At 38.4% G+C, this 15,151-nt stretch overlaps 1 protein-coding gene across 1 annotated transcript in view; it reads left to right on the forward strand.

Moving 5' to 3' along the window:
* The window catches only part of LOC127629837 (cullin-3), a 28,271-nt gene that overhangs the window by 4,194 nt on the left and 8,926 nt on the right, over positions 1–15,151 (forward strand). The window contains exons 2-8 of the mRNA XM_052107107.1: positions 1,608–1,805; positions 8,573–8,686; positions 8,859–9,019; positions 9,325–9,439; positions 9,625–9,853; positions 12,941–13,086; positions 13,175–13,351. Of these exons, the coding sequence (XP_051963067.1) occupies positions 1,608–1,805; positions 8,573–8,686; positions 8,859–9,019; positions 9,325–9,439; positions 9,625–9,853; positions 12,941–13,086; positions 13,175–13,351 (1,140 nt within the window). The remainder of the gene's footprint in view (positions 1–1,607; positions 1,806–8,572; positions 8,687–8,858; positions 9,020–9,324; positions 9,440–9,624; positions 9,854–12,940; positions 13,087–13,174; positions 13,352–15,151) is intronic.

Raw genomic sequence — 15,151 nt, forward strand, 5'->3', positions numbered from 1 at the left:
GTGGCCATAAATGGATGGACATGGTCAGAAACAATGCTCAGGTAGGCCGTGGCATTTAAACGATGCCCAATTGGCACTAATGGGCCTAAAGTGTGCCAAGAAAACATCCCCCACACCATTACACCACCACCACCAGCCTGCACAGTGGTAACAAGGCATGATGGATCCATGTTCTCATTCTGTTTACGCCAAATTCTGACTCTACCATCTGAATGTCTCAACAGAAATCGAGACTCATCAGACCAGGCAACATTTTTCCAGTCTTCAACTGTCCAATTTTGGTGAGCTCTTGCAAATTGTAGCCTCTTTTTCCTATTTGTAGTGGAGATGAGTGGTACCCGGTGGGGTCTTCTGCTGTTGTAGCCCATCCGCCTCAAGGTTGTGCGTGTTGTGGCTTCACAAATGCTTTGCTGCATACCTCGGTTGTAACGAGTGGTTATTTCAGGCAAAGTTGCTCTTCTATCAGCTTGAATCAGTCGGCCCATTCTCCTCTGACCTCTAGCATCAACAAGGCATTTTCGCCCACAGGACTGCCGCATACTGGATGTTTTTCCCTTTTCACACCATTCTTTGTAAACCCTAGAAATGGTTGTGCGTGAAAATAACAGTAACTGAGCAGATTGTGAATTACTCAGACCAGCCTGTCTGGCACCAACAACCACGCCACGCTCAAAATTGCTTAAATCACCTTTCTTTCCCATTCTGACATTCAGTTTGGAGTTCAGGAGATTGTCTTGACCAGGACCACACCCCTAAATGCATTGAAGCAACTGCTATGTGATTGGTTGATTAGATAATTGCATTAATGAGAAATTGAACAGGTGTTCCTAATAATCCTTTAGGTGAGTGTGTGTATATATAATATATGTGTGTATATATGTATATACACACACATACACACTGCCGTTCAAAAGTTCAGGGTCACTTACTGATTCTTTATTATAATTTTTTCTTCACATTTTAGAATAATAGTTAAATCATCAAAACTATGGAATAACAGAAATGGAAATATGGGAAATGGAATTATGTTGTGATTAAAAAAAATCCAAATTAAATCAAAAATCCGTTACATTTTTGCATCTTCAAAGTAGTCACCCTTTGCTTAAAATTTGCAGACATATCACCATGGGATGTTTTTAAACAGTCTTGAAGGAGTTCCCATTTATGTTGTGGGCACTTATTGGCTGCTTTTCTTTTTTATTCGGTCCAAGTCAATCATTTCAAAAACTTTGTATTTTTTTTATTTGAGTTTTGTAATGAAATAAAAGTACCGGTATATATTGACACAATTATATTTTTGTGTACAAATATAATTTCAATCATTTAAGCATACGCCTTCAGATAAAAAGGATTTTAAGATGACATGAAACATTTCAGTCAAGTGATCCCAAACCTTTGAACGCAGTATATATATATACACACACACACACACACACACACACACACACACACACACACACAACTTGAATAATCTAGTATTTCTTTAGCTGCCACAGTGAAAAAACATTATTTTCTCCATCAGTTGTTTCTTTTTTTTCTCTCTCAAATTCAGTTTGAAAATACTGTATTTACATGATTGTTTCACACACACTACCTCCCTCTGTTAGATGACTATGGATGAGAAATATGTCAACAACATCTGGGACCTCTTGAAAAATGCCATCCAGGAGATCCAGAGGAAGAACAACAGTGGGCTGAGCTTTGAGGAGCTCTACAGAAACGCCTACACCATGGTACTGCACAAACATGGAGAGAAGCTCTACACAGGCCTGAGGGAGGTGGTCACCGAACATCTCATCAACAAAGTAAGCACCATACATCTCAATCAGAGGGTAGAAGGAAATGTTTGGAGAAGATTTAATGGAAAGAGAACAACACTAAATGGAAACGGCTGTTTCACACATACTGGCATGGTTGTAAACAAAGAAAATACTGCGGCAGCGAATATGTAAAACTGCATGATGTCATCCTTTTGCTCATTTCTGTACATTACTGCAGGGTGGAGCTTTTCAGGAAAGTTCAGCAGTGAGACGTAAAGCATATGATTTGGCAGCTATCATACATGGGCACGTTTATAATGGAGGATTGTGCAAAAGATTATTACTACCAACTACTTCAACTAATGAAAAAGAAGAGAAGTAGAATCTATTTTGTGTACAAAAGAGGTGAACCTCATCCTACAGACCTATCTGCACCAGTCTGCAGACGAGGTCTCAAGATTAGTGCTGTCAGTTGATCAAAATTTGTAATCGCAATTAATCACACCATTTTTTTGTAGTTAATCTGAGATTTTTAAAAGTGCTGAAATTTGACACTGTATATACTTCTTTATTGTTACAATTAATTTATTTCCATCTTAGGAAAGTAAACTAAACAATATGTAGCAATCGTGAAGCTGCGTTCATGATTCACGTCAGAGCGCCAACGGCAGCGTCAAGCTTTGAACTCGCCATGAAAAGCGTTGGCAAACAAAACATCTCATTCTGTGTTTTGGTGATAGTTAAGATTTGGTTTGCATCTGTGGTAATTAAATCATGCCTTACATAGGCGGAAAACACTTGATTTCTATCACAAGTCCCAAGTGTTTTGTAGATCAAATAGTTTTAAGAAGTCCTTTCTCCATTTTATCACTGACAGAGAAACGCTGTCAAAAATGATTTTATTTAAAGAGATAACAACCTCTGCAGCTCTATCATAGGAGAGAGAGCATAACGGTCAACTAGCTTACTAAGTCAGTTCTGCCTATAGAATGTCTATGGGACCACTACGTATGCTAAGCTTGTAGGCTCTCCTTTGTAGAAGGACTCAAGCGCTGTTGTGTGTGCATCAGTTTAATAACTCCGGGCGGACACATTACAAAGCTTCCGCCCTTCACACCAGTGTTTATGCTGTATTAATGGTAAATGCCTTAATCGCGTTTAAGAAAAAATTCACGTGCTCAACTTAACAAATTAATGAATACGTAACACATTAATACTGACTGCTCTACACAAGACATGATGTGCCGCTCAGCCCAGATTATACTGGGAAGTCATATTCATCGACAGGTCAGCAAGATAACATATCAGACTGTACTGTTTTAACTGTTTGTCAGTTTGGGCAGCGCTACTCTGCCCTCGAGACATCTTTTTGGAGCACATGTTATGTGGTCATCATCAAAACTCTATTTAACATTATCATATATTCAACATTCAAAATCTGTACAATTTATAGAATGAATAATAACTTTTCCTTTAAAGTGGATACGAAAAGCGAAAGATCTGCAGGTGAGCCAAAAACTGCACACACCTTCTGTTTTTAAGCAGCTACTCTGTGCTAATTTGGACAGACATGAAACAATAGCTAAAGTGCTTGGGGAGTTCATTGCAAAGTTATATCGCCCTACTCTGTTGATGAAGATGTTGGATTTCCGTGTATGATTAAAACAATTGAGTCGCGTTAATCACCCCAAGCACTTTAGTTATTTTTTCATGTCCGTCCAAATTAGCACAGACTACCTGCTTAAAAACAAAGGTGTGTGCTGTTTTTGGCTCACCTGCAGATCTTTCCCTTTGTGATGTCGGCTTAAATGATGAATCATATATTGATATTGAACTCCTGTTTTGTAAAAGTTTTTTACCATCGCTGTTGTAATTGACTGCAAAAAGAAAATGTTTCCAGTCAGGAGACTTAACTCAGGAGGCATCTCTTATCAGCAGCTTGTTTTCTCCACTTGCCATTTTCAACTACATACAACACATGCAGAACTGTGATGTCATCAAGTTGACCCACATGAAACACAGTGGAGTGTATCCATCTTGAGCCATTCAGGTGCATTAATGGAGGTTGTAACTGTGCTTGTCTATTTGAAGTTTTGCTTTCTTTGCCAAACTTTGTGCACCAGATGCGTCATTAAACTTGAGGGGAACCGCGGTGCAAATGCTTACAGAACTTATGGTTCTGTTTTTTATGAAGAACCATTACACCCCTAATAAACACTCACTCAGCAATTTATTTGGAACACTGTAGTTTATTACTATGGTAATTTTCATGCCTTCCAGTTCACTCAGTTGGCCTCTTTTTAACAGTCTGACGTAATAGCGTTGGGAGACCACAAGAGGGTGATATACCATTTAACGAAGCACGCATGCACGCACACACACAAACACACACAGGACAAGCTGAAGTGGCACAGGAGATGGCAGTCCAAAGTTCTGAATGTTTTTGTACTTCAAGAATAAACAAAGTGACGTTGATGTGTTTGCAGGTTAGTGAAACTGCGCAAACTGAACGATTAGAAATGGTGATGTTTATTATGCAATTTCTCTGAATGTATCCTTGAATGGGTCTTTCATTTAAGCTGTCAAACCACAAAACAACATACTTGTAGCTGAAAATACATTGTGTAGGCTCTATGAATGATAACATGTTCACAATTGGTCATCCAGTGATTGCTAGAGTAAATAATCTATGTCCTTTGATAATGATTTGGGTCGAAATTAATGGAAAACTATGTGAGTTGTGCACTGTTGCACTTCAGAATGTTCACGCTAAGTGTTGGCGGTGTGTGCGAACCTTTGTAGAATATAAATAATTGTTTTGAATTTTAGAACGTCGTCTGCCAGACGCGTCCGGTGTGCGAACCCTTTAATTTACCCTGCCTCTCACACGTAACCAAAGACTATTGTGCAACGATCAGCCCAATTTTTATCTGAAAAAAAAAAATCCATATTTTTCAATAATCATCAGGAAAATCTTCCGATTATAGATTTTTTTTTTATTACTCCTCCTTTCACACTCCTTTCACACCCAGCAAAAAAGTCTGCACCTTTAAAGTAGGGCTGGGCGATATGTCTTAAATTATATTGTGATATTTTTCAGCCTATTGACAATATTCGATATACACTCACCTAAAGGATTATTAGGAACACCATACTAATACTGTGTTTGACCCCCTTTCGCCTTCAGAACTGCCTTAATTCTACGTGGCATTGATTCAACAAGGTGCTGAAAGCATTCTTTAGAAATGTTGGCCCATATTGATAGGATAGCATCTTGTAGTTGATGGAGATTTGTGGGATGCACATCCAGGGCACGAAGCTCCCGTTCCACCACATCCCAAAGATGCTCTATTGGGTTGAGATCTGGTGACTGTGGGGCCATTTTAGTACAGTGAACTCATTGTCATGTTCAAGAAACCAATTTGAAATAATTCGAGCTTTGTGACATGGTGCATTATCCTGCTGGAAGTAGCCATCAGAGGATGGGTACATGGTGGCCATAAAGGGATGGACATGGTCAGAAACAATGCTCAGGTAGGCCGTGGCATTTAAACGATGCCCAATTGGCACTAATGGGCCTAAAGTGTGCCAAGAAAACATCCCCCACACCATTACACCACCACCACCAGCCTGCACAGTGGTAACAAGGCATGATGGATCCATGTTCTCATTCTGTTTATGTCAAATTCTGACTCTACCATCTGAATGTCTCAACAGAAATCGAGACTCATCAGACCAGGCAACATTTTTCCAGTCTTCAACTGTCCAATTTTGGTGAGCTCTTGCAAATTGTAGCCTCTTTTTCCTATTTGTAGTGGAGATGAGTGGTACCCGGTGGGGTCTTCTGCTGTTGTAGCCTATCCACCTCAAGGTTGTGCGTGTTGTGGCTTCACAAATGCTTTTGCTGCATACCTCGGTTGTAACGAGTGTTTATTTCAGGCAAAGTTGCTCTTCTATCAGCTTGAATCAGTCGGCCCATTCTCCTCTGACCTCTAGCATCAACAAGGCATTTTCGCCCACAGGACTGCCGCATACTGGATGTTTTTCCCTTTTCACACCAGTCTTTGTAAACCCTAGAAATGGCTGTGCGTGGAAAATCCCAGTAACTGAGCAGATTGTGAAATACTCAGACCGACCCGTCTGCCACCAACAACCATGCCACGCTCAAAATTGCTTAAATCACCTTTCTTTCCCATTCTGACATTCAGTTTGGAGTTCAGGAGATTGTCTTGACCAGGACCACACCCCTAAATGCATTGAAGCAACTGCTATGTGATTGGTTGATTAGATAATTGCATTAATGAGAAATTGAACAGGTGTTCCTAATAATCCTTTAGGTGAGTGTATATCTTGATAATTATGTACTGTATTTGCTCTAAAATGGCTCAAAAGTGTTTTTTGTTTTTTTTAACGAGAGGAACCATTTCATCCAAACAGTCATTGTAGCCAAGTAGATTACATTTTTGACTGTGACTGTTCAGCCGGTTCCCCGACATGCTGTCGCCTGGTCCTCAATCACTCCTCCACCTTCTGGCGGACAACAGCCGCTCCTCCCCGGGCTCCTTTGGGGTGGATGGTAGTGGCGAGGACTCTACGACAGTGCATCCCTCCTCCTTCCTGGGCTTCGGCACCAATGTAACAGAGGTTAAGGTTGGAAAAGGAGGAGGCAGGAACCGGCTGAACAGTCAAAGTAATATTTGAATCAAACAAAAAGACACACAACATAAACACACACACGGGAGCTGCATGTGGCACGCTCTCTCTTCTTGCCGCTGGTGTGGTCCCTTATATACCGCTCTCCCCAAGCTCACTGCAATTAGAAACAGGTGTTAATCATAATCTGGCTAAGGTGAATGCACCCTTACTGCTTTCGCTCTCTCTCTCTCCGGACGGACGGTCGACCACGCCCCCGCTGCCACACATTATTATTCTAATTATTAGATTTGCGTTAAACAAAAGTAATATATTTCTGTCATATTTAATTTAACTTCACAAGGAGATTTTATTTAGACCGAAAAGGCAATGTGTAGTTGATGGTTCACAATGTTTTGCATTTCCTGAAACGCTATCATTTCCTCCTTTTCTGTTATTCTGTGCCGTGTTTATGATTTTTTATAATGACTTGTAACTGTTACTAATGTTTGGAATTCTACGAATTCTTGAACCTGCATTATTTAGATTTCACAATGCACGTGAACAATATATGCATCACTGGTTTGTTCTGAATTACACACAGACCTTGTTTATCTGTCTTTAAATCACGGTTTTATGTGGATTAATATTTACATATGACTAACTTGCTATTTTGTTTAATTGTGCTGCCCTGAAGGATCGTGAAATCTGTCTACTGATGCGCTCTTTATGAAATGTAATGGCCAAATAAAATCACATTAAAATCATCATGATATTCACGATATTGGTCAATTTTACATCATCAGCAAAATTATCTTGATTATATTGTTAATATTCCATATATTGCTCAGACCTACTTTACAGTGTATTAAACAATCCCAGGCTAAATTAAAATTTTTGAAAAAAAATGTCTCCAAGTGCACTTATGTGTATTACTGATATATGTGTTACTGTAAATGTTATAAATCAAAAGTCAAGTAAGTATTTCCATTACACAAATTAGCTTGACCTTACAGCATGCGAGATGAGTTTTATAAACTTCTTGAGATTTGTTTTTCTTTTATATTATTTAGTGATTTATTGTGGCCTCCTACTGCCGAAATGTGGACAAACTGTTATTTTTGTATTATTAATGTGAAATGTATATTGTAAGGTTTGTACTAATATTTTATATTTTCTGCACACAGTGCATAGCATACATTTAGTCTATACTTGTTTTATAGCTTTTAATTTGGAAATATGAGGAGAACATTGGCATATAAAGGACAAACATGTTTAGTCATTAGGTGGGTTTCCATCCAGCTATTTGTATGTGCATTTTGAAATTGTCCATAAGAAATCCTGAATGGAAACCTTTGATATGCGAATAAACGTTCTAAATTTGCTTAAGAGTTAATGCACTAGGAAGAGGTGTATTTTCTAAAGTTTTGCATTAGTTCAAATGTGGATTAAGGTGATTGAAACGGTTTATTTGCTAAATTTATTTTGACCATTCGTGCATGTGTTATGAGTGTGCGACAGCTTGATGTGACTAGCCCACCAAAAGGTCCGACCTTGGCACACAATTCTTAGAACATGGCTCTTGTCATTCGGAAGTGTTTAACCCACAGCTGGTCGATAAAGTGGGTCCTCACAATCCATCAGAACAGTTATGAGAACGGGCGCTCGCAGGTATGCGGAGACTGGCGGTGTGTGGGCATCACAGTTGTTTCAGCCCACATTAGATCAGATATTACACTTATTCTGCTGTCTCTCATGGATGCGTTTAATAAAATGAGATACTTGTTCCAATCTTGCAAATAAAACTGTCCCCAAAGCGGGGAGGTCCTTCAGCTGCTCCTTCATGATAATGTGCATTACGTAGTGGATGGAAACTCGAATTTTTAGAAATGCACTCAAAAAATGCTAAACATTTTGGATGAAACCCAACAATTGAAATAATGGAAATAAAATTTGACCTTTATCAAATTAATCAAAGAAATAATCAACAGCATTAATCATGATCAAAATAGTCAGTATTTGCAACCCTATAGGCTACCATTTGTTTAGATTTCCATTTGCGACCATTAATGCTGGATAATACTTTTTATACAGTATGTGAACTCAAGTCAGTTGGATATATCATTGTTTTCTGGCTTTAAATCTACTTGAATAAAACAAAATGTATCATCCTCTCAAAGGTACGAGAAGATGTGCTAAACTCCCTGAATAACAACTTCCTGCAAACACTAAATCAAGCCTGGAACGACCACCAGACAGCGATGGTGATGATCAGAGACATCTTGATGTACATGGTGGGTCCTTACGACAATGTTTCATTAAGAGTTGCTTTAATTTTGTCTTGGTACTTCACTTTGTAAGTGGTAGCTCTCGTCTAGTTACTCTTCATCCGAAAAATGCCTCTGGCGGATGCAGACGTTGATGGTTGTACCAGGTTGCTCTCTTTACCTGTATGTCTTCCTATAGGACCGGGTGTATGTACAGCAAAATAACGTAGAGAACGTCTATAATCTGGGTCTCATCATCTTCAGAGACCAGGTGGTTCGTTATGGTTGCATCCGGGACCATCTGAGGCAGACCTTACTAGACATGATCGCCCGTGAGAGGAAAGGCGAGGTGGTGGACAGGTGGGTGTCTTCTCGTTTGAAGTACAGGGCACACAAGACGTACTGAAAAATCTGGATTTGGGTTTAAAACTTGAAAGTGTTGCTGGATTCATCTATCAAGTTTGCATCCTTGAGTACAAAAAAAGAGAATAGAAATAACATATGAAGAAAAAATAACGTTGTGTTGCTTTAGAGCTTATATTAAACCTCATATTGAATGTTAAGCAAATGGGGCAAAGAATAACCAAAATAATTCTGATTTGCTGCTTTTCACAACCATCAGTCAACAATGGTCAAATACTAAAGCAAAGTTTCTTTTCGTCCAGGGGAGCCATCCGTAATGCTTGTCAGATGTTGATGATTTTGGGCCTGGAAGGACGTTCAGTTTATGAAGAGGACTTTGAGGCACCTTTCTTAGAAATGTCTGCTGAGTTCTTCCAGGTTTGTAAAGCTAGATTAAACAATATGGCACATGCTGGATTTCTCATCTGTTGAAATGATCAAAACAATGAAGCTGGGTATATTTCAGCAGTTTAAGTAAATGAGAATGTTTTCTTTTGCGCAGTGAGTGTTTTGTTCCTTTGCTGTTACCATATTCATTTGTTTTTATGGTTCTTATTTATCAGATGGAGAGTCAAAAGTTTTTAGCCGAGAACAGCGCAAGTGTGTACATAAAGAAAGTGGAGGCACGGATAAACGAGGAGATTGAACGAGTGATACACTGCTTGGATAAATCCACAGAAGAGCCCATTGTGAAGGTGGTTGAGCGAGAGCTAATCTCCAAACACATGAAGACCATTGTAGAGATGGAGAACTCCGGCCTGGTGCACATGCTCAAGAATGGAAAGACAGAAGGTGCGCTGTCTTTAGACATTTACTGATGTCTCTTATCAGTCATTTATTATTCAAGTTGTTGATGCACAACTTGGGCAATTCTATTAAGTTAGCACATCTGTGGCAAATGCTAGTTGTCAATCTATGTATGTTTGGCGGGTTCCACAGCAATCATTTTTTATTGAAGTGGTTTAAGATCTGGGGAGGCTGTAAATTCTAACCCCAGAAGGCATTGAGTTACCATCATTGTATCCTTGAGCAAGAAACTTAAATTTAAGTTGTTTAAGAGGATTTTTGCTTAGGCCCACATATAATGTCAGTCAAGTTTTATTTATTTTTTTGGCATCAAAATAGTTAGGAACAATATACAGACTTACGATTTTCAAGTAACGAAAAAAAAAGGGTAGCAATTCCAATAATGTATAAAAGATGACAAACAAGGATAACAGGGATTGAAAAGTGATCATACATCTGGATTTAATGCTTCTTAGAGCTACCTTTTGCTTTAATGACAGCCATCAATCTGTTTGGATGTTTTTACTAGTTTCGTGCACCTAGATTGGAGAATGTTTGCCCATTCTTCCTTGCAGAATTGTTTGAGTTCACTCAATTCCAAAAAGGTACATTTTTGTCTCATCTGACTATAAAACCTTTTGCCACATAGCATCAGACTACTCCATGATCAGATGAAATGAAAATCTAACTTTTTGGACTGAACTCCAAGTGCTGTATTTGGAGAAAACCAAACATAGCACAGCACCCAGAACATGCCATAACTACTGTGAAGCATGGAGGTGGCAACATTATGTTGTTGGGGTGTTTCTCTTCAGTGTGAACTGGGCAATTGGTCAGGATTGAAGGGAAAATGTTTCCATGGTCATCCAAAATCTGTGGCCTTCTGCGCGACAACTGAAGATGGGCAGGTGGTTCACATTTAAGCACGACAATTGACCTCATTCATGAAACATTCGTAATTTGCACGTAAAATGGACCAACCCAATACTTTACACCAGATTCACAAATGCTTCATTCTGTCCTGATTTGTTAGTTAAACGTGTGTATGTTAGTGAATTCCAAACATTCGTAAAGAGGAGGCGTGTGCATGTTCAATCACAATTATTATAATCCACGGGCATGAAAACACCATATAAGTAAGGCTCAAAACTCGCTAGTAAAATGTGTTTAATATCTATGCGGAACATTCATTAAAATAATTTTTATGAATGAACTGCATTTACATCATAAAATTTGTATGTTATGATGTACATATACAAGATTAATAGATGACCAAATATGAGCTGATTTTATTTTTTAAGTATGTTAAAATGTAACATTTTTCATTACTTATTTAATTTAACTTCTGTCAGAATGTAGTCATGTAATTTTGCCTGAAAGCACACAACACGTTCGGATGTCTTGTGCATGATTTACACATGGTCGGGAGCAGGTATAAATTTTGTTCGGACCAACTAACGTTACGAAATACGAAAACTTTCATGAATCTGAGAATTTACGTCATTACGGCTTTACGTACGATTTACACAAAAATGTGTTATGCTCGTGTTTCATGAATGGCCCTAACCACACCACCAAGATTGGTTTAGATTTCAGGCTCTTCAGACAATTCTAAAGGGGTCTGATGATTTTCGGTAGGCACTGTACAGTATCTCACAAAAGTGAGTACACCCCTCACATTTTTGTAAATATTTGATTATATCTTTTCATGTGACAACACTGAAGAAATGACACTTTGCTACAATATAATGTAGTTAGTGTACAGCTTGTATAACAGTGTAAATTTGCTGTCCCCTCAAAATAACTCAACACACAGCCATTAATGTCTAAACCTCTGGCAACAAAAGTGAGTACACCCCTAAGTGAAAATGACCAAATTGGGCTCAAAGTGTCAATATTTTGTGTGGCCACCATTATTTTCCAGCACTGCTTTAACCCTCTTGGGCATGGAGTTCACCAGAGCTTCACAGGTGGCCACTGGAGTCCTCTTCCACTTCTCCATGATATCACGGAGCTGGTGGATGTTAGAGACCTTGTGCTCCTCCACCTTCAGTTTGAGGATGCCCCACAGATGCTCAATAGGGTTTAGATCTGGAGACATGCTTGGCCAGTTCATCACCTTCACCCTCAGCTTCTTTAGCAAGGCAGTGGTCGTCTTGGAGGTGTGTTTGGGGTCGTTATAATGCAATACTGCCCTGCGGCCCAGTCTCCAAAGGGAGGGGATCATGCTCTGCTTCAGTATGTTACAGTACATGTTGGCATTCGTGGTTCCCTCAATGAACTGTACCTCCCCAGTGCCAGCAGCACTCATGCAGCCCCAGACCATGACACTCCCACCACCATGCTTGACTGTAGGCAAGACACACTTGTCTTTGTACTCCTCACCTGGTTTCCGCCACACACGCTTGACACCATCTCCATAGAAGCCCCTCATCCAGTCCTTTTCTGGAACAGAAGGAGGAAAACTCGCAGGTTCTCGTTACTCGCGACTAATACCCATTCTAGGTATAAAAAATTACATTTCAAATAGTAAATGCTGTAATTTTTTGCTAGAAATTGATAAAGTGTAAATAAAGATATCTTTAAAGGCTTTCTTATGGAGTGTTCACATACAACGCAAAGAACGTTTTCGCCTCGCATTGCTCGCGCGAGTTTGACCGCTGAATTATACATTTGTGTTTAAACTCGCACTGAGCAATGCGAGGAAAAAATTTTCTTTGCGTTGTATGTGTTAGATCAAGAATTAACTTTTTTTTACTAGTGAAACTAAAAAATATTTTACCAAAAATCTTGCGATACCCAAATATATTGTCAACCCCTAGTCTTTGAATATTTTTTTCTTTATTGATTTTGCATTAAAAATTATTTATTGAAACACTAAAAACTTAAACTAAATTCAAATCCACTGCTAATATTAAGAATGAGCATTTTAAAGAAGCACATTACACAAGTAGGAAAGATGACTCACAATACCCAGGTGACTGAAGAAATATATTTGTGCCCGGATATGCTGTTGATAGTGTCCATGACATTACATAGAAGTTTAATAATGACTTGTATACATCGTTCATGCTGTTGTTTTTATGTGCACAGATCTGGCCTGCATGTACAAGTTGTTCAGCAGAGTACCAAACGGATTGAAGACCATGTGTGAATGTATGAGCTCATATTTGAGGGAGCAGGGCAAAGCTCTGGTGTCCGAGGAAGGAGAGGGCAAGAATCCGGTCGACTACATCCAGGTATGAAGAAAAGCATTAAAACCATACCTAATTTACAGAACACAAGAGAGGTGGAATAGACCTTATTTTCCTTATTTTCTTTCTTAAGGGTCTTCTGGATTTAAAGTCACGGTTTGATCGCTTCCTCCAAGAGTCCTTTAACAATGACCGCTTGTTCAAGCAGACCATCGCAGGGGACTTTGAATATTTCCTGAACCTCAACTCTCGTTCACCAGAGTATCTCTCGCTCTTCATAGATGACAAGCTGAAGAAAGGAGTGAAAGGAGTAAGTTGCTTTCTCTAGTCACATGTTAATGAGGATTTCCTAAGAGATGAATCCTGCTCAAGCTGAAAACCTCTTCCTCGTTCCTTTGACTAAGCAGAAATCACCTTAGGTGACAACTGAACATGTTTGAGGCCCGTTGGGTGGGTTTGTTTCAGAAACTGTGCCTGCTGTACTCTTACTTTGCTGTATGAGCAGTGTATAGTAGGGTTCAAATGTCATTAGTGAAAAGGCTTTTTAAATTTAATGCAGCATTTTTCATCACAAATTAAATCAAGATCAGCATAATGATTTGAGTGATTCGAGAGTCCATGTTATATTATTCCAAAATGATTTGAGAATGTTCCAAAGAGCATCTTGTGTGCTTCCAAGGAACTCTGAAGCACACAAGTTAAAGTTAAAATGGTAAATGTTACAAATTTGATAGGTGACCTAGAAATAGAGTGGAATCTTAAATATTTCCACTTCATTTTATAGCATAATTTGTCTTAGTTTTACATTTTCAGGGTTCCCACAGTCATAGAAAACCTGGAAATATCAGGGTATTTAAAAATGGTTTGAAACTAACAAAATATTAAACGTCATGGAAATATCATACACATTTCTACAGTGAATATATGGCAAGTTATGCAGTGCTCTAAAATATTTAATCCCCTAAATGAAGGATGTTTTTATTTGTTTTGAGAACGTGTATGAGTACCGATACTTCTATTTTGGTGTTCGCTATATTTTCTGAATAATGTTTCTGAATACCCAATAAACCATTTATTATTTTTCATCACAATGGTGTTTAAATAAATGAATTTATAAAAACTTTGGTCTAATAAAAATAGAACAATTTATTTTCAACATAATATTGTATTATTTTTATCAAATGAAGTGCTTTTATATAGAACCTCACAGCACAATCCAAAAACAACATTGCAATTATTTTTGTTAAATAAAGTGCTGCGTTACGGAGCATCACAGATGTGAGATATTGCTTAAAAATTATACTATTACTATTGATTTATTTTTATTATACGTTGTATTTCAGTAAGTATTACATAACTATACAGTAGTGAGATATTTCTGTCATACTTTTTTCCATTTAAGTTTTGGCGGAAACTTCTATTTTGAAGCCCTTTCCGATTCTGTGTTTTTAACGGTAGCTTCTTACAGCCGGAAAAGAAGGTCGCTACATCACCCAATATGATTATTAAACCACAAAAGGCTGCTATTAAAGAAATAAATATGTTGTCTGTACAGTATGTGCTTTGCGCTACAAAGTGAATTAAGTGCTCTGCTTGCTGTCCTCTGCTACAAATGGAGTGTGAGATGCTCATGATGGTGTTTTCTGTGTATTTGCCAAGGAGCTCCTAAAGGTATGTGCACATTCACTTTGAAGCATACAGCACATGCAAACTATATATTTATCGTATTAAATCATAGTCTTTGCGGTTTACCAGTAATAATCACACAGATATACCATGATTTTAACTTGTGTGGTGAATGTTTGTGGAATGACATTTGTATGTCAGATGGTATCAGTTTTTGGTGTCTGAGCATTTATACGATCCCGAGTACGGTTATATGAGCACAGTATCGGACACGATTCCATTACCAATATTGGTATCAGGACATCCCTACCCTAAATATTGCTCTTGGTTATAGTAGCTTGTGTAAAGTAGTACTTTATTTGCTAGACATAGCATTGTTCAGTTTGTGAGCTAATCCTTTTTTTTTTTTTTTATTCAGTACTTTGCAGGTATTTGGTCAATATAGTTCACAAAATGATCTGAATGATTCATTAGCAAATCAGTC

The sequence above is a fragment of the Xyrauchen texanus genome, chromosome 36 (assembly GCF_025860055.1).
Source record: "Xyrauchen texanus isolate HMW12.3.18 chromosome 36, RBS_HiC_50CHRs, whole genome shotgun sequence".
Lineage (NCBI taxonomy): Eukaryota > Metazoa > Chordata > Actinopteri > Cypriniformes > Catostomidae > Xyrauchen > Xyrauchen texanus.